We start from the raw sequence: 21,001 nt of genomic DNA on the forward strand, positions 1-21,001 counted from the left end.
CTTGTATTTTCTGAAGCTCTCAGCACACAGCAGATACTTAAATATTTATTTAAATGAAATTGAATAGAACAAGAGGCCAAATTTCTGCTTTTGAAGTTGGCACTGACCCTTTGGAATTATGTTCCATTGTTGGCCTCCATCATCCAGAAAGAACACATTTAAGTGCTTTTGCTGAGAGCACAGCCAAACCCCTCCTGGTCTTTGCTGTCATCCTTTGGCTGAGGAAGTGGGATCACAGCATGTGGTAGGAGAAACTTCAGGCACTGAGGGCAGTGACAGGCCAGGAACTCAGGAAAAGCAGTAGTTGAAGGGCTCTCCCAAAGGAATAAAATGACAGAAGTTCAACATTTGGGAATTTAAGTATGAAGATTGCCATGGCAAGGTAACAACAGAGTTCAAATCTCTAATCATACCTGGAGAGAGGCAGGTAAAGAGTCCCCTCCACATGCGTTCATTCCCTTTTAAGCTTTTAAATGCTTCAGAAGCAAGTCACTCTAAATTTGGGTTGTGCTTCTAATTACTCTTCTTATTCTCAGAATGTTCTTTAGAACTAACATGGTTTTTACGAAAGAAAATTAATTGCAGCTTTTCTTGGTTTGGAAATGTGGGAACTGGCTATTCTGGCAAATTCATGTCCTGTTTTCCTCCTATGTGTAGATAACAGATGATTTTCTCCTTCTGCTGTCTATTCACTTATCCAGTCAGGGCATATTTTCAGGAGGGTGAAAGGAAATTTTGCATATGGGCAGTGTTGTGAAATGACAAGAAAATAAAGAACAAGTCAGCCAAAGGAGAAAAACACACACATGGCAGTCATCCCCCAAAGACCTTTGCTCTTAGCTTCCATATTTCATGCCATACGTCTCATGAAATAAATCTACAGAAAAAAACGAAGGATAGATGGAGAGCTTTATAAGAAAGGATCTATATCAAATATGGATATTTCTTATTTTAAAGAGGCAAGTTTATGAAGCCCAGATGCTGCATTAAAAACGTCACACCTGTGCATCATCATTTTCCAGCAGAGGCACAGATGGCACCTTTTCACATGCACCACATGCCAACATAGTCAGTGCATTCAGCTGATTGCCCAGCCCCATCATGACTCCAAGTTTACATGGGAGGGGACATGTTGGTTGAGTTAACCCAGAGACCCTCGGGAAACTGCATCGCGTGGGGCCCTGACATTACTATTTTATAATATTTTCTTCCTTGAAGAAGCAGATGGGCTTGCCAGACCCTGACTTTTATCTACTGTTTTTGAGTAAGGTACCCCGGGGCTTCCTGCCACAGACCTACAGTGATGGAGAGAAGCGCGCTATACCTGTAGACCGTCTGCTGGAAGCTCTTGTTTGTTTAAACAACCTGATTCCTTGTTTTTTATTTTTATTTTTTATGCTCCTGGAAATTGGAGAAATGTTTATCTTTTTTGTTCCAGTGGAGTTAAAAATTATGATGGATGTCATGAAGGGCCCACAATTTATATCCTGAGTAAAAAAACCCCCACAGACAAACAAAAAAACCAGGGCGAAAATACACTGTGACCACCACCAGCATCGCCCTCACCTGGCTGTTGGAAGGGATGGCCTGGGGACAGTAGCAGAAATTCTGCTTCCTCTGGGGAAATTACTGTGGTCTTCCGGGGGCAACATACCAGCCTGGAGGGCCCAGCAGAATCCCACTCAAGGAAGGCACCAGGTAACTACTAACTAGGAAGCATTTCTAAGTAAACTAAAGGGAGAATGGAATTGCTTGCCAGCCTATCTCATGTTGTCCTGCAATGTCTGCTTCACTGCGATAAAACAAAACTGGCCAGAGAGCATACCCTTGGCCCTAGGGCATGTCACAGGCTAGCATTTATTTGCCACTTTAATTCTTGCTTCCTAGGCTTACTGATTTCTCCGGCAGTGATAGGCACTTACCATTTTCAATATTTCACAACTGTGCTAACCTCTGGCTGTTAACGAAGAGCTGTCAGTCCTTTGAAAAGCACCATATTCTCATTTCTCAGCCCTTCCTATACCCGTGCCCTTTGCGGTGTTGCTTTACAGCTTCCATGTCAAGAGGTTGAGCCTATTTCCCTGGCCTTTGGTTCTGGTTTAATCCATGTGACTTGCTTTGGCCAATGGGATATGAACACACGTGACTTGAGCAGAGGCTTGAGAAGAGCTTCCTCGTTTCCACGGTGGTTTGGTCTACTGTCTCCATGCGCCTGTGCCCAGTTATCCCGCTGCAGAATGAGTGACATACAGAGCAGAGCTGAGCTAATCCACTTGTTCTATGTCAGTGGTTCTCAACCTTCCTTATGCCGAGACCCTTTAATACAGTTCCTCATGTTGTGGTGACCCCCAACCATAAAATTATTTCGTTGCTACTTCATAGCTGTAATTTTGCTACTGTTATGAATCGTAATGTAAATATCTGATATGCAGGATGTATTTTCATTGTTACAAGTTGAACATAATTAAAGCATAGTGATTAATCACAAAAACAATATGTAATTATATATGTGTTTTCCGATGATCTTAGGTGACCCCTGTGAAAGGGTTGTTCGACCCCCAAAGGGGTTGCAACCCACAGGTTGAGAACTGCTGATTTAGATCATTCTTTCCTAGCTGTAATCACAATCTGTACTTAGTCTATTTAGTTATTTGCTTCTGTGTTGGCTTCCTTCCTAGTTAGAATGTAAAATTGTCATAGACAAGCTCTTGATTTTCTTTTCTTTTCTTTTCTTTTCTTTTTTCCTTATTTTCACTGATAGGTTAAAACTGGAGGACTCTTTAACACACACACACACACACACACACACACACTACATGTAATAAGTATTTGTGTGTATATGGCAACGAGTCCTTTAACTTCATATACATATGTAATACATATGCAATGTATACCTATGTGTATAATGTACATATATATGTAAGGAGTCTTTTATTTGTAATCTAACATGCATATATATATCCAATTTACTCTTCAGAATCTTGCATTACGTAAAAATATAAATTAAAAATCTTTTTATAACCTCAGGTATAGGCTGACCTCATCCCTAAAGTTGTATAGTATCCCTTTGTCTGGATATTCCATAATTTATTTAGCCAGTGTGACTTGTACTAAGACTGTTCCCGTTTTTCTGATGAGGCAACAGGGACTGAGGGGGACAGTTTGCTGAAGCCAGACAATTTTGGACTTGGTGTCTGAGTCCCAGTGGGGCAGCGTGGGCCTGGCACTCCGGGGGGATATGCACAGGTGGAGGCGGGTGTGTCGGGGGTGGGGGTTCAGTTCCTGTTGCTGTTGTACTTCTTGACCTGTGGCTTTCTGTTGATGATCCTCTCTCCAACCAATCCTTCTCCCAACAGTTGAACGAGAGGATGTATGTCAGTGGTTTTCAGAAGGCGGTGCTCACAAAACCACCTGGACGTCTTATTAACATGCAGATTGCTGGGCCCCACCCCAGAGATTCTCACACAGCAAATCTGGGCTGGGGCTGATTTCTGCATTTCAAACAAGTTCTCAGGAGGTGCTGATACTTTAAGTCTTTATTAAACCCCTACTGAATGCCAGCTACATGACAGGCATTATGGGGGGAAAATAAACAAAATGCGGGGGCTTCACTCATGAAGATTTAAGAATTTAGTTGGTGAAAACTACATGTGTCACAAAAACACAAATTTTCAGTGCGAGGAAGACTGAGATAAGTGCCAAAGGGAGTCTTTAATTAGAAACAAGTTCTGGGGAAAAAACCCACACCACTCTACTTAATGCAGATGATAGGATTTTTGGCATCTACTTATTGAATATCAATTTTGTTAATAAAACCTTCTTTCCTCGTTTTAGCTGGTGCAGAATTAGCGTTCTCCCAGAACTGATGGATGGCTGACTTGAACTTCTGCTTGCTGATCCATCACTTAGCTAAGACTGTTTCAAGAGCCACGTTGACATAAAGGGAGGCTGTTTTAGGTGGGGTCCTTAGAGATGAGCCTGCGATAAGGATTCTTGTGCAGGTGATTTATTTAGGGAGAGCTCTCAGGAGGAACCTGTGACAGGGTGAGGGAAGCAGAAGAGGGCGGGGCAGGAGAGGAAGGAGGATGTGGTTTCAAACATAACCTCAGCCTGGGGCTGTTCCATCTTGAGTCAGGGGGCTGTCCTCTAGTACCCCAATATCAGTCAATCACTGATGGGATATTGCCCTTGGGGTGAGGTACCTACCTTTGGCACTTTCAGTAGAACCTTGCAGTCCAAGGGCCCCTCCATCGTGGTTCACTAGTTTCCTGACTTTCCGCCATTTCCATCTGGATTCCCAGAGTCTTTGTAAAAACACATTTTTCTTGTTTTACTTAGCAAGCATGTATTGCCCACATAGTCTAGGCTCTGGGGTACTTGTGAGGTCCTTTTAGGACCTTAACTTCTCTGTTTCAAAGCCTGCAGTGACATCATTTGATGATGAAATGTGACCTGCTGGCTACAGGGACAACCCTGGCACTTCCTCTCCAGGGTCGAGCACCTGTGATTGAGCCAGTGAAGATGTAATACTGGGCTTTAGTCTGGCCTCTCCAACCTTGCTCCACACTGCAGTCGGGAGGATCTGCAATAAGGGAAGTCTGACCACTTTACTCTCATGTGAAATCTTTAAGGTGCCCAATCACTCACCCTGTTTTGGTCTGTAAGATTCTTCATGCTCACATATCTGCTACCTCATCTCTCACCCCTCCTTAAGCTCGAGGAATGCTGACATGTCCAGGTCTTAGACTGTTGTAGTACACTGAATAATGGCCACCCAGAGATGTTAGTCCTATCCCCAGAAACTGTTAATCTTACCTTATAAGGAAAAATGGTCTTCGCAGATATGATCATTAAGGGTCTTTTTTTTTTTCAAATACTCACCTGAGGATATTTTTTCATTGATTTTTAGAGAAAGTGGGAGAGGGAAAGACAGAGAGAAATATCAATGTGAGGGAAACATCGATTGGTTGCCTCCTGCACGAGCCCTGACCAGGGCCCAGGCCTGGGAGGAGCCTGCAACTGAGGTACATGCCCTTGACCGGAATAGAACCCAGGACCCTTCGGTTTGCAGACTGACGCTCTATTCACTGAACCAAACCAGCTAGGGCGAGGGTCTTAAGATAGAGATATCATCCTAGATTATCCAGGTGTGTCTTAAATGAAATCACAACTGTGTTATAAGACACGCAGAAGAGAAGGTGCTGGCTGTGAAGATGGAAGCAGAGGTTGACTTGGCCACAAGCCAAGGAGTGAGGGCAGCCATCAGAAGCTGAAAAGGACAGGTTCTTCCCTAGAGCCTCCAGAGGAAGCTTGGCTCTGTCAACACCTTGATTTCAGACTTCTAACCTTCAGAACACTGAGAGAATGAAGTTCTGTTGTTTTAAGCCACCCACTTGTGATCATTTGTTACAGCAGCCACAGAAACTTATATAGTTGTGATATCACCTCTTTCAAGAATTACCTGGCCTCCTTCTCCCACAACACATACTTTATCAGGACGATTCCTCTATTTGCAGCTCACATGCCACCTCCTCCAGGTAGCCTCCTGATCTCCTCCCACCACCTCCAGGTTCCAGTCTGAGTAGGCACTCCTCCTCTGTTTCCCACTGCTCCTCTTCCATTGCTTCTTCCCATTCCTTTGTATGACCCTTTGTAGTCAGTCTCCACGTTGGATTCTAAATCCCCTAGGGCCCTATTCATTTTTGTGGTCCCTGGGTTTGGCACAATGCTGAGTGCAAAGTGGCTTCTTGCCACGAAGAGGAGGTAGATGCTGCCGGTCAGTGGTTAAAGGGGAGCTCTGGGGGCCTGTGAAGCCTCTCATCACTGGCCAAAACCGGCGGTACCTGAGTGGACGGCAGCTCTCTTGGCTGGGTGCCACGTGCAGGCTTGTCTGCTGTGAACCTGCTTCTCAAGCCCTCCAGCCCAGCCAGCTCTGAAGCTTTCTGAGGCCTCAGGCCTAGGGGGGCCCCTTCGGCTTTGTGTCTACAGAGCCTGTTTATTTTCTGCTCGGTTTTTAAAAATATTCTCCTCCTCTCTCCTGTCTCCTCTCCTGCCTCTCAAACAGCAGTGACGCACAACCTCAAAGGCTGCTCCCTTTTTGCATTATTTTTAGGAGCCACATGATTTCCCTCATTATCGCCTTAGGGCTAGACGGGAGTTGGCCTGTGGCGTTTTACTCTCCTGGGGCCAAGCTGGCAGTGCAGAGCAAGTGGCAGTTCAATAACCTGGGGGTTGTGTTAGTGTCCTAGTAATCTGGTTGCTCAGAGGAGGTAGTGGCTAAACATGGGATTTGAAAAGTAGGGATTGGCTTCAGCTAGAGTTTTAAAAATTTTTCTGCAAATTCGCTTCCCAGCTCAGACTTCCTGGACAACATTTGCAGTCAAATTAAACAGTACCTCTTAAAGCCTGACAGCTTTATATTAGCCTCCAAGGAAGGTAGATAATTATTTTTGTCTACTATTATTATTTTTTAAAAATGAAGTTTATTGGGATGACATTGGTTAATAGGATCATATAGGCTTCAGGTATACTTTCTTTTTTTTTTTGAGCACTAGGTAGAGGGTTCCAGGGTGGGGTTGGTGTTGTATTTTCTCCCCTTTATACAGTATAGAAGCCACTGTGATGTTGTTATTATGAAACCTGGACTTTGTGTGTGTGTGTGTGGGGGGGGGGGCTCAATGATTTATTAACAGAGTAGCTGAATTAGTTATTTATTGCTGCGTAGAAAACGGTCCCAAATCTTAGCAGCTTAAAACAAGCATTTATTATCTCACAAAGTTTCTGAGAACCAGGATGCGGGAGCAACATGTTCTGTTTCAGGGTCTCTCATGAAGTTGATTCAAAATGTTAGCTGGACTACGGCATTCTTTAGAAGGGGCTGGACCAAGCATGTCAAACTCGCGGCCCATGGGCCACCTGCCTTGTTAATTGGCCCATCTTAGCCTTTGAGTTTGACATGTTTGGGCTGGAGCAGGGGTCCTCAAACTACGGCCCGCGGGCCACATGCGGCCCACCGAAAACATTTATCTGGCCCGCCGGGGGTTTTTGCCGCTGCTGTGTGCATAGCAATTTGTTCATAGTTTTTTTTTAAACTATAGTCTGGCCCTCCAACAGTCTGGGGGACAGTGAACTGGCCCCCTGTTTAAAAAGTCTGAGGACCCCTGGGCTGGAGGATCTGCTTCCAAAAAGGCTTATTCATAAGCTCATTGGCCAAAGGCCTCTGTTCTTTGCCACTAGACCTCCCTATGGGGCTGCCTGAGTGCCCTTAGGACATGGAAGCTGGCTTCTCCCACAGCACGTGATCTGAGAGAAAAAAAGGGAGAGGTACAAGGCTTCTGATAACCTAGTCTGAGAAGTTACATGCTGTCACTTGTGCTGTATCTATTCTTAGGAGTGAGTCATTAAGCCCACACTTAAGGGGAAGAGAATTAGGCTTCACCTGTTAGAGGGAGTGTCAAAGAATTGCAGAGATATTTTAAACCACCCGAGTGGCTTTTCTTCAAATAGCTCCAGAGAGGGCAAACAACCATTGTTACGCTGTAGATAAAATACCGCCTGCTATTTGAAAGTTCTGCTGAGAGGTTGTAAGACATGGAAGTCTTACATTACAATCATTGGAATAGTGAGAAAATAATAGCATTAACAGTGAAAATAACACTTATGGAGATGGGTGAGGGGGTAGTCTGCTCTCTTGGGGAATAGGGGGAAGAATCTGGGAAGAGTAGGGAATACCACTGGCTTCAGTTTAGTACCTTTAGTTTATTAATATACACAATATTAACTAGCTGTCTCACTGTGCTCCTAGGTCCAACAATTCAGCACCACATACCAGACAAAATCCTTGCCTTCAAGAATTCGAGACAGATGGAGCAGAGATGTCCCAGTTAAGCTGCCCCAACCCAGCCCAGCCCAGACAGAACCCCACCTGCATACATGCATGAGAGAGCCCAGCAGAACCACCCAGCTGAGGTCTGCTGAACCCTGCAGAAATGTGAGACATTAATATTTATTGTAGGCCACTGAGCTTGTGGGACTGCTTGTTATGCAGCAATAGTAACTGATACAAGTTTACAGTGCCATGAAAAAGACAAATATAAAGTTAAATTTTGCAATGTAATATGATACATATCACACTTGACGATTGAATGGGGTGTTCTGAGAAGAATGAGAAGGAAGTGCTAAGTCTACCTCAGAGTGATCAGGGAAGTCAAAGACTTCAGCTGGTGCCTACCTAAAGTCCTAGAGATGAGCAGGTGTTTACCAGAAAGTGGTGGAGACTCAGTTTGGGGCGGGGAAAGCTTATCCTTTTCAGGGAACTGCAAGCATCTTAGTAAACTAGGGAGCAATGGCAGTGGATGGGCCCCAATTGTTGGCAGCCACTGGCTCATGGATAGCTTCACATGTCCTGCTAACGAGTTTGCTCCTGATCATTTTGTTGTTGTTAATCCTTACCTGAGGATATTTTTAAATTGATTTTTAGAGAGGGTATAAGGGGGGGGGCGGGGAGAGAAACATCAATGTGAGAGACACATAGATTGGTTGCCGCCTGCACGCGCCCCTGACTAGGGTTTGGGGATCAAATCTGCAACCCAACTATGTGCCCTTGACCGGGAATAAAACCAAAGGAGACTGAGAAAGAGAAGCCAGAGTGTAAGAGAAGAGCCAGAGGAAAGTGGTTTCACATAAAACAAGAAAGTATCTTATGGCCAGGCTGCCACAAACTGTCAGCAGTCCCCAGCCCTGCAGCCACTCTGCTCATGCTTCTCAAATCCTCTCTTGGGCTGCTGACCTGCTGAGACCTACAGTGTTGTTGTTTGTTTGTTTTGTTTTTAATACTACTAAAGGGGAAGAATATTAGCATGTGCCCTCTCTCTCTTTTCTTTCATAATGCATTCTTGTACTGGCTCTCCCTCCTTCGCCATTTCACCCTCCCGTCCCTTTTTCCTGCTCCCTGGAAGCACACTCCCAAATAAACTAGTTGGACTTATGCCTTTATCTCAGGCTTTGTTTTATGAGGCACCAGCCTGTAGCACCCCCTAATTCAGCCCCTGGGGAGGGGAAAGCACCTCCAAGGCACTCCTAAGGTTTTTCTTGGCTTGAAATCCTTGCTCTGGAATAAAGTTATGTTGAGATAGTTTGTTGGGATCTCTTGAGCTGAGCAGTCTATTTGCATTTAAGGTGCATAAATGAAAGTTCAGTGGGCAGAGATTCAAATGGGCCATTGTCATGTCCAAATCAATAGGTATGGGAAGCAGAGTGGATTTTCAGTGGAGAGGTATAAAAGCTCCAGCCACTTAGAGAATCTATTCGGCCTAGTTTGGAGTTTTGCCCTTCATAACAATTAAGAGTATGAGCTTAGGTCTCTAGGGCTTTCTATCTCCACAGCCTCTGAAAGTTTAAAAACGCACACCATTAGCACTTGCCTCATTTTTCCTAAACTGGGTGGTTGTCACGGTTCCTTTAAAGAAGTAAGACAGTGCGTTGGAAGGTAGCACTCACCTCCCACACCCCCACTCCCCCACACACCCAAGATACATCTTGTGTATACTTAAGCTGTCTCTAACACACGTAATTTCTTTCTCACTCCTGAGTAATCAGTCTTTTTTATCCTCCTAGCAAAGAGAACGGTATATCTTTGCACAGAAAAGATTGGAAGGAAAGGAAAATAAAAGAAAGCCGCCCCCACCCCGACCTACACCCTGAAATTTCAGTGTAAATTCCCACAAAATAGCAACAAATAAAAGATGGCAGGGAAAAATCATAGTCTAGAACAACTGTGGGCAAACTACAGCCCGCGGGCCGGATCCAGCCCGTTCGAAATGAATAAAACTAAAAAGAAAAAAAAAAAAAAAGACCGTACCCTTTTATGTAATGATGTTTACTTTGAATTTATATTAGTTCACACAAACACTCCATCCATGCTTTTGTTCCGGCCCTTCAGTCCAGTTTAAGAACCCATTGGGGCCCTCGAGTCAAAAAGTTTGCCCACCCCTGGTCTAGAATAAGGGTATTTGTCAAGTGTTGAGGATCCAGTTCTATTTTGAACATTTTGAAATGTTTTCTTTCAAGTTCAGTTGTTTAGGGGTTAATGATGGTGCTGAAACCCTGTTGCTTTGAACAGGAGGGATTAGTTTCATTATTTCCGGATTAAGGTCAGTCTATGGAGAGGCTGCCACAATCTGTCAGCAGTCCGCAGTTCCACACTCACTCTGCTCATGCTTCTCAAATCCTCTCTTGGGCTGCTGAGCCTTACAATTTTTCTTCGAATACCACTAACAGGGAGGAATATTAGCATGTGCCCACTCTAAGACACAGAGAGCTCCCCCTAACCTTTGCTTTCCATAGGACTCCAAGGCCACAGAGGAGAGAGTTCCACAGGCCTGTTTGAGGTTATGGTAGATTCATTGTGAATATAGTCATACTAGAGGCCCAGTGCATGATTGAAATCCTGCGAGGAGGTGCCCCGCCGCCCACCGTGCAAGGAGGCACCCTGCAAGCAGCCGGGACCCATGCCTGACTCACAGTGTCCCCCGGCCCCCCTGCCTGTGTCCACTCCAGGACCGCCCGAGCCCCTGCGCCGGCTTGGGCAGGCCCCTGTCTCTGCCTCCATCTCTGCTCCGGGCCTCACCTGTGCGCACAACCTCCTCCTGTCCGATCATGACCCGTTTCGGCGTCCCAGCCTAATTTGCATATTCTCTCTCTCTCTCTCTCTCTCTCTCTCTCTCTCTCTCTCTCTATATATATATATATATATATATATATAATTATATATATAATTCACCCCTCTCTGTATCCACACCCTTGATAATATGACTTTGAAGTTTTTTTTCAATAAGTGGTGGAGAGTATTGCCCTGTTTTGAGTCTGAACTAGTATTGTCACTTGTTTTGGCCACTAGAAAGTGGTAGGCATGATGAGCTTAGAGGAAGTTTTGCATGCTTCCACTATCTTCCTTGGGATTTTCCTGACTTTGCCATGAGAATAAATCTAGGTTGGATTGCTGAAGAATGAGAGTCAACCGAGAGAAGAGGTGAGGGGCTTTGACCAATGGTTGGCCAACTTTTACAGGCTAAGCCGCCCAGCTGACATGCAGTTGACTAAGTAACGCGAGGAGCTCAGCCAAGACCAGAACTACCAGCCAAGCCTAGTTCAAAATGCCAAACTGCAGAACTACAAGCTAAATAAACATTCATTGCTTTAAGTCACCATGTTTTGGGGTGGTTTGTTTCATAGTTATAGCTAACTGTTACAGAAGTTTCATAGCTTCCACCATATTTCTTAGATCATTTGCCTGGTCTGTCTTATCTTTAACAATATTGGCAGCAGTGAAAACAATAGGTAACATTAGGATAGAGTGTACAACTCATTTGGTTCTCACAATATCTAGGAAATAATTCCTATTTTAGACATGACTGACAGCAAAAACAGTGTTAATTCCCTTGACTTTTGTGACATTAGGGTAAAAGAGAGATGAACTTTAATGGTGACAAATTTAGCACATCAACTGCTACAGTTTGGTACATGGAGGTACTTGGTTGTTTATTGGTAGATTTTTTTAATGCATTTTTTTGGCTAATCCTCACTGGAGGATACTTTTCTATTGATATTTAGAGAGAGTGGAAGGGAGGGAGAGAGACAGAGAGAGAGAGAGAGAGAAATATCAATGTGAGAGAAACACATCTATTGGTTGCAACCAGAGCTGGGGGTCGAGCTTACAACCGAGGTACATGCCCTTGACCAGAATTAAACCTGGGACCCTTCAGTCCATGGGCTGAAGCTCTATCCACTGAGCCAAACAGGCTACGGCAGTTGATTGGCAGATTTAACAAAGGCGTGAAACATATTTGATGTGGAAATTATGTGCTTAAACTAAGATGAAATTCAGTGAGTGCATCTTGTATGCATGTATGCAGTGAGTGAATTCTCTCATTAGAAGTGGCAAGGAACATCTGCTTCTATCTCTGATGGTGTTGATTGTGTTTTCTTTCGCTTTAATTGTCATGTTGGTGGCACATATGATTTACAAGGAATTTTAATGAACATTATCCTAGTAGATGTTCTTAACCATCCAGTGAAATAGGCAAGGCAAGCATCATTTTAAACATTTGCTTAGACATATATAGACTAAAGCTCAGGAAAGTATCAAGATTCCTGGTTGAATTCTCTTCCCATAGCACACCTTGCCACCCTTTAGTTCATAACTTTGTGGGAGGCAACATATTGCTTTTTACTAGAAGCTTTGTTTCTCCCACCATCGGTTGGGGAGGGTATCGTGGTGCATGAGCAGCAGAAGCTGGAACTCACAGATGAAGGTCAGTGGGCTCAGGCAATAGTTGCTATTGCTTTGCAGGCAGTTCCTTGCTTACCACTGAGGGATGCCAGTTTTTAAATGCAGGCGGTAGGAATAAAGGAGCATTTCCTTGACTAAGGATGGGTCCAAATAATGCTGGGAAGGAGGTGGAAGGCAGCACATTTCCCTATGTTGGTGTTTTGGGGGAGATGCTCAGAGGCTGGCCTCTAGCTCATCAGAAAGTATTGCCTAAGGTAAGGCTTCCTCAGAAGCAAACCTTCAAGCAAGAATTTGGGAGCAAATGGTTGGAGAAGAGATTCTAGGAAACACAAGTAGTGAAGTGGGAATGACACAGAGGAGAAAAGACAGTTGATAAAGACAGTGATAATCATCAGGCAAGTGATCTTGTGAGAAACTGGAGACTGAGTCTGCTGGGGGCATTCTGGGAGACAATGTAGAACACACACCTAAAGCTATCCACCCTGGGCCCAAGCAAACTGGGTATCCGCTCACTCATCCCCATCCATCCTGGCTGAGGACTGCTTCCAGGGGTATTAAAACGTCAGCCTTTCTGCTGTTCCCAGCCCCAAGGCAGAGAAGTACAGGGTTCTTCTGTGCAACAACCTTTTGTGAGTGGAGGTAAGTGCTCAGAGGATGTGGGCCAGGGCACCAGCAGTGCCCAACAGAAGGATTATGGTGGATGTTTTTCTTGAGTTGTTTGTGGAAAGAGGATCATGAACTCAAAGCAGTAAAGCCCCTATGGCAAGAGCCTGGAGAAGCTAAGGATGGGTGTTAACGGTGGGTAGGGAACATCAGCTGGTGGCACCCTGTTTGGGGATGGAACTCTAGAATGTTCCATACTCATCCTGGAAATAACATGGGCTCTATGGTTAAATGACTATTAGATAATTTACTTTTCTTTTGTTTCCTTGTTTCCCAAAATCTCCTACATTCTAGGAGATTGATTTGAGTTTCTAAAACCTAGATGGAGAACTAAGTTGATGATTATACAAAGACCACTTAGAGCAAGAATTCCTACATCTTGGACCATGAAGTCAACACTTTCAACTCTCCTAAGAAAGTGTGACTTGATACTCATTCTTTGCACACTGTTTCATATTCTAATCTTGCCTCCCTGCTTGGGCCAAGGATTTTGCAAGTCTCTTCTGAACAAGGGGGAAAAACTTTAAACCGGTATTGACTGAGTTGCAGAGGAGGAACCCCAAGGGCATTACGAAGTGAAAAAATATAAGTAGCTTGTACATTGTTTCATCAATCCTGGCCCCTGCTCCCCAAATGCATTCACTCTGGACATATCATTTTAGTCATCCCCAAACTTGAAGAATTCTCTGCTTAAACTTACTTCATCTGTGAGGTCTTTCCCCATCACTCTATTTTAAAATAACACCCTCTCTCCTATGTCCTCCACTGTTTATCCCCTTCATTGTTCTACATTTCTCTTTGACACTTACCATCTGATATACTTTATATTTTACTTGTTGGTTTATCTATCTCCCCCCAGCCTGAGTGTAAGTTCAATGAATGCAGGGAATTCACAGCCTCTCCAATCCCCACCCCCCACCCCCACCCACCCACCGACCCCCACCACGATGCTCTCAATTCTCAGGTCCTGGCATAGAAGCTCAGAAAATATTTCACAAATTAATAAATGAATGATGAAAAGCAGGTTCACGAAGGCCTCCTGCTAAGAAGTCCAGTACATTTGTCTTTGCTGTTCTTTGTGAAGCCAAATAGTATATCCTGGAGTGTCCTGTTTGAATTGAGAGAGGCACCATCCTGAATTTATTTTTTAGGCTTCTCTATAGCTTTATACACATTGGGTTTGAATCATGCCTACATTACTTACTAGCTGGGATAACTTGTTTAACTAAACTATTAATATCTTCTGCAAAATGGGCTATCATGCCCATTTTACAGAGTTTTTAAGAGGGTTTAATGAATCTAACTAAATAAGGCACTTAACATAGCACCCGGCATGGACTGGATGATTACAAAATATGAATTTTCTTTTCTTTCTCTTAATTTCCATGGCAATTATCAACCTACTGACAAAGCCATGAGACAAAGATTAGGGAAAGTTGGTCAAATCAGATGTGGGGAGGATGTGGAAGAAGGATAGCAGAAACGAGAATGGAAAGGCAGACAGAGGGAAGGACTCTGTTACTAGGACCCAGGGCTACATTCCCCGTCTGGTCTTTTGTAGAAGGGCCATGGAAGAGGGGGATGGAAGATTTAGCTCTTACAGTGTTCCTCCTCATTATATTTCTAATGTACTTCCTGAGTTGGCACATTATGCAGAGCTGATTCATCCCCGGGGAATATGTTCTCCTTTAGCCAAAAGGAGCTGACTGCATTAGAGCTGGAGTTGAATGAACTCAATTATCTAAGAAATATGCTTCAGGATGAATTATGTGATGGATCTTCAAGCAGAATACCCATATCTTACCTTTCTTGTATCCAGTGTGGGATTTTAATTACTCAGACGATGAGGCGAAGGAGGTAATGGTGGTGTTGGTGAAGGTGGTGAAAGAGATGGAGGTGGAGGCAATGGTGGTGATGGCAATGGTGATGAAGGTGATAATGGTAATTGGGAAGGTAGCGGTGATAAAGGTGGAGGTGGTGAAGGTGCTATTTAAGATGGAAAGGTAGCAAGAGGCAGAAGAAAGGTGAAGGTGGTGGTAGTCGAGGCAGTGATTATGGTGGAGGTACAGGTGCTAAAGGTAATGGTGATGCTGGTGGAAGTGTTGGTGGTAGAGACAATGATGGTGGAAAAAATGATAGTGATGTTAAGAAAATTGAAAACACATGTCCACACAAAAACTTATATATATGAGTGCTCATAGCAGCACAATTCATAATAGCCAAAAAGCAAAAGTAATCCCAATGTCCATTGATGGATGAATGGATAAACAAAATGTGTTTTCCATATAATATTATTTGGCCATAAAAAGGAATGAAGCTCTGTTATATGTTTCAACGTGGATGAATTTGAAAACATTATGCTAAATATAAGAAGCTGGTCACAAAGGATCACATATTGTCTAATTCCATTATATGAAATGTTCAAAATAGGCAAATCTATAGAGACAGAACATAAAGTAGTGGTTGCCTACGGCTGGGGAAAGTGGGATGGGAGTGATGACTAATAGGAATCAGGTTTCTTTTTGGGATGACATTATTCTAAACTTAGATTGTACAACTCTGAGTATACTAAACACTATTGAATAATATACTTTAAATAGGTGACCTGTATCGTAGGTCAAAAAGCTGTTAAAAAGTTGGGGCAGCAGTGGTGGTAGTTGTGGAGGGCTCAGTTTTGGTGGGAGCATATTGGGTGGAGGAAGGAAGAGTAAGAGTTGATTGACAACTAATATTCCTAAATCTATGTAGGGCCAAGTCTGAGCACCGCAGATTTTTTTCCATTCTTTTTTCTGTTTTCTGGAAAACTATATATCCTCCCACAGCCAACACTGAATCTACACACACGGATTTCTGAAAAAGATTATAAAAATCAAGCCACATTCCAACTGCCATTGAAATTGTATCTAAAGGAGACACGTTTGTTTTTTCCTTGCAGTGTCCTCAGCACACAGAATTGGCTTTTTAGGAGCAATCGGACAGGGGAGCCAGGTCTCCTCTTCCTGTGTGAGTGCAAAGTCAGATGGGGTCCATGAAAAAGTGAAAGCAGACATTTGGTGTCTATAATTTTTAATAATTTTAAACTAGCTACAAAATGTCAATCACTTCACAAACTGACAGAGGAGACAGAAGGAATTTAATATTACATGCTATAATGATATTTATCTCACAGTTTATATTTCATTCATATATATTATTTTTTAAAGGTTTATCAGCTACTAAACATCTCAGCAATTTGGTGTGCATAGCTCTAGATTAAGCAACAGAGAACTGTACTGATAACAAATCACAGGGAAAACAGTGATTAGTAAGAGTCAGCCTTATAAAATTTACATCTCCACACTGTTTCACAGCAAGATTGCTTTCTCCAAAACACAGCCTTCAAAAGCAGAAAACAAACCCTATATTACAATCATTTGACATAGTTTCAGCCAAATGTTTATTTTGCTGGAAATGATAAAATGGTGAGTGTGTCAAATTCATCTTTTTAAAAAATTCTTTTTTTTAAAAAGGATGATGATGATTAATAAGTCTCTATATTGACAGAAAGAAAGTGACACTACTGCAGTTTTGCTGGTATAAATTAATCTTGACAGTCTCGATACTGAACATGCTTTGCTGTTTTGTTGTTGCTGTTGTTGCATGTGTGTGTGTGTTTTCATCAGTATGCTACTGTCATGGAAAGATTTTATTAAGTAGGAATCTAAACTCTATTTAGTTCTCATGCATAAATGCATAAATCACATCACTTTTAGTGCAATGCCTGTTATGTAATTCCACATTTGTCTAATCGTGAAATCATAAAGACAGATGACAGCCAGGAGGAATCAAAGACAGCAAATTTTGAGTTTCAGAGCCCAACACCCAAAGAAAGGACCGTGGCAGTAGCTCTGTGGAATGTCACAGTTTTACAAGAACAATACTCTGTATTGAAAGAATCAACAGCACATTGAGCATTCCTTAATTGTTGTCATTCAGCAAACGCCACTGAGGAGAAAAAAAGAAAAATGAAACCCAAGACATCTTACATTGGGAGTTAGAGCCACCAAATGACCACTATATACAACCTTTGGAAAGAGAGAGACTCAGAAAGAACAAAAGACACAATATTTTTGGGAAGTTGATGGATGAAACAAGACAACATTTACAATGGAGATGGACTTGTGTGTGTATGTATGTAGACCTACTAGGTAATACCATGAGAAAAGCATGAAGGTGCTATCTTGCCCGACAGCATTTGGAAGAGAACACAGGTGGGCACATTTAACCGCTCCCCAGCATCTTTGTTGCACGTTGGTTGGCCTCATCAATTCTGGTTTTGTTGGAATCAGCCTGGGAAAAAGAGAAAGAAAAGAAAATTGAGGTTACCCATGAACATTTCATTCATCCTTGTAGGGCTAGTTCAAATGCCCCCTTTTGGGTGAAGGCATCTTGAAACTTCAATCAGAATTGACGATCCCTTTGTTTGTGTTCCCAGTCATTGCTTATGACTGTAAATGGACATGATCATAGAAACTTGATCTTAGGTCTCATGACTGTTTTCCCCACCAGAGAGTGTCCTTTTGAATACGGAGTTATATCATTTATTTTTCTCTCCTGAAATGGTACCTGATGACTTCTACGGTAGGCAGTCACATCTGTTGGATTGAATTGGATTACTACCACTAGTGTTGTTCGGTTCAAATCATGGATAATTTATTAGTAGTGTCACTTTGAGTAAATTACTTAACATGATGGGGCCTCAGCTTTCTCATCTTTAAGCCAGGGGCAATAAAGACTACAGCTAATGAGAATGAGTGTCTACTATGTTTCATGCATCCAATTTTGGTAACATCAAGACTGACATCATCTATGAGGTGTATACAGTATTGTTATTAGCTCCTTTTTCCAAGTGAGAAAACCAGGAAGAGAAGATTTAGGCAGTTTGTCTAAAGTCATAAGTCCCCTTAAATGGGGACACCAGAGTCAAATGCAAGCAGCCTAGAGTCTGAATCCACACTGCCTATCACTATGTTGCTCATTTTACTTCTTAGGTTTGCTGTGAGGATGAACTGCATTTATACACATAATGTGCTCAGAACAAGGTTTTGCACGAATTAAGTCCTTGATACAGCTTATCTTGCTATTATTGTTATTTGGTGAAAATTTGGCTTGCTTTTGAGATGTCTAATAACTTTTCATCCCTATTTCTGAAGATTCACTCCTATGAGTTTGATAACTGACTTATTTAAAAATGGATACATTTACCATAATTTTGTACCCAGATAAATCTCCTCACTGCTTGAGTTAGCTTTGCTGAACAAACAGAATGAAACCCAGGGCTGCTACCAAGCTAGACCTTTAAACACCAGAAAATAAATTATTTCTAACGTCACTGAGAAACATATGAGGCAGCAAGTAGAAGCAAAGACAAAGATTCCAGGAAAACTGACCTGTTTTTCTATCAATAGTATTTATTCAATGATTACTGGTTTTGCATCTACTACTGTGTTTGGTGAGTTCCAATTTCTATCAAATTGGGTCTTCTTTATTCAGTTTAATTGTGAATTCCTAGGACACTAGAGTTATCCATATTCAAATAGCAGTTTGTGAGTGGAAATATAAATATTTCTAGGTTATTCATAACTCTGAATTATCTGGCAATGATTCCTTACCATATGTTTGGATTATCAAGAGTTGACTTTCAAAACAAGTGAGTGCATTAATTTTCCTTGATTGTTTTGATCTATAGAGTCATATTTTTGGCCTATGGTTCCTAATTTGGAAAATGATATTCTCTCCTATTTTACTTGGCTCTCAAATCTTCTTTCTTCAGCTACAAATCCTATCAGAAACAATGACACTTGGATACAAAGGAAAATTACAGGCTCAGACCAATGTGCAATGCTTCTGTAGGTTGAATTAAACTATTTTTCCCAGCCTGAACTCTGAGAAAAGCTCAAATGAAAAAAAAATTATCCATTTCAAAATAGGTAGCATTTCTAGAGGCAAATGTTCTAGGACCTCTTGCATTAAAAATGCACTAGTGAGCTTCACATGGTGGGGCAAGAGGATAATTTGAAGTAGAGGACAAGGCCACTCTGGATATCTTTAAAGGATTTGGAAGGATCTGGAACAGACCTGTGTTCAATGAGCATCTGAATTCCACTTAATTCTTTCTGAAACATATCAATATTCCAGCCCATATGATATCCGACACAAAGGGTACCATTTTATTATTGGTGTAACAGAAGTAGTACTTTCTCCAAAAAAATCTTGAGATAACCTTCGCTTAGGTGTCTTCCTGGTATTTGGAGAATGCCCTGTGTTTTTCTATTTATACTAGAGGCCCAATGCACAAAATTCATGTGAGGGGCTCGGCCCTCTCAGCCCCAGCTTCGTCCGGAAGGTTGTCCGGAAGGTTGTTCGGCTGTCTGGTCTAATTAGCATATTTTGCTTTTATTATTATAGATGCTTTAGAACTGTGTTTATGGAATCCAGCCCACTCATCTTCATATTTCTATTTAGAAGATCCTGAACTTGCTGGCATGCCCAAGATTTGCCTTTGTGGGAAAGCCAAGATGCCCACTGGAAAGCCAGTAAGAGAATTAGAAGGCGCTGTTTAGCCCACCCTTCTGAACACTCTGGAAATCTCAACTTCAGACCATGGCAGATAGTTTTTAGGCCACAGCTGAGACTTGCAGAACTGGAGGCTCATTACCCATCATGGCAGTCAGTTCTGATCCCAGGTTTGAAGTATTCTCTTATTATCTTTCAGAGGAGAAGACCAGGTCACAAAGCAGGAAAACCCTGTTGGACCCACGATCTTAGTTTTCAAACACTATGTTTGCTAGTTGATAGGAGAATCTGAGGAGTGCTGAGGCAGCCTCACTATATTTCACCGGGTGTGACATCTACCACTGACAACTTTATTTATTTATTTTTTAAAATATATTTTTATTGATTTCAGAGAGGAAGGGAGAGGGTGAGGGAGAGAGAGGTAGAAGCATCAATGATGAGAGAGAATCATTGACCAGCTGTCTCCTGCAAGCCCCCTACTGGGGATCAAGCCTGCAACCTGAGCATGTACTCTTAACGTAATCGAACCCGGGCCCCTTCAGTCTCCAGGCTGATGCTCTATCCACTGAGCCAGACTGGCTAGGGTTCACTGATAACTGTAAACTGAAGTTTGAATATAAGTTTTTCCTTGACAACAACTCCATAAAATATCTGATATAATCTTGCCCCATTTTAGTTTTCTGAAAGAATGGTACCTTTTTAACCTTATAATAGTTTATACAAGAGTGGGCAAAAGTAGGTTTACAGTTGTGAGTTCACATAACAGTTTATTCTTGTAGTATTTATTATTGTATTACTTTCCATACAAATGACTGTAAACCTACTTTTGCCTACCTGCATATATAAATATCCTAAATTAGAAAGCAAGGTTTTTTAAAAAGGCAAAGTAATTTCTTGACAGCCCTTGGGGATATAGTGAATATTGCTTTGTTTTGAATTCCCAAAATTTCATTATTAATCCAGATGATAAGAAAGGATCATTACGGATGGAATTGAATGAAGGTTGTTGTTGGGGTCATGAGAGAATATGAGAGAGATATCATAAAATTCTCTTTACTTCTACCATGTGATTTTAATTTAATCTTAGTTATGGGAGAGACCTTTGCACAACATTTCCTATTAACAGAAATTCAAACATACATGAGAAGGTGAAAGTCTGTTAATAATTGTGAAGCCCATATAACATGTATCATTTCAGGGCCATGCTGAGTTAAAGTGGGTTCTAACTAAGTCATGTCCAGATTGTAATTAGTTGGGGTTTGGGCGGGGGGGGGGGGAGCTAGTTATTCAAAGGCAACTAGACCCCTCCCCACTTCTTAAGCAATTCAGCATTCAAGGAACAATACAAACCATAATGGCTATTTCCCATCATGACTTTGGATTAAACCATGTAGCTTCATATGTCTTTGTCCTTGTGGTAAATTTGGCCCAGAATGACAGGGTTTCCCTGAAGAATAAAGCTAGAATTGCAAAGTAGCAGAATTAAAGTGCCAC

At 42.2% G+C, this 21,001-nt stretch overlaps 1 protein-coding gene across 4 annotated transcripts in view; it reads right to left on the reverse strand.

Moving 5' to 3' along the window:
• Nucleotides 1–16,001: 16,001 nt before the first annotated feature.
• Nucleotides 16,002–21,001, reverse strand: part of SNAP25 (synaptosome associated protein 25) — an 82,206-nt gene continuing 77,206 nt past the window's right edge. For all 4 annotated transcript variants that reach the window (XM_081097381.1, XM_081097383.1, XM_081097382.1 and 1 more), the window contains one exon: nt 16,002–17,281. In XM_081097381.1, the coding sequence (XP_080953507.1) occupies nt 17,213–17,281 (69 nt within the window). In that variant the 3' untranslated portion in view covers nt 16,002–17,212. The remainder of the gene's footprint in view (nt 17,282–21,001) is intronic.

The sequence above is a fragment of the Myotis nattereri genome (genome assembly GCF_964212035.1).
Source record: "Myotis nattereri genome assembly, chromosome: 8".
NCBI lineage: Eukaryota > Metazoa > Chordata > Mammalia > Chiroptera > Vespertilionidae > Myotis > Myotis nattereri.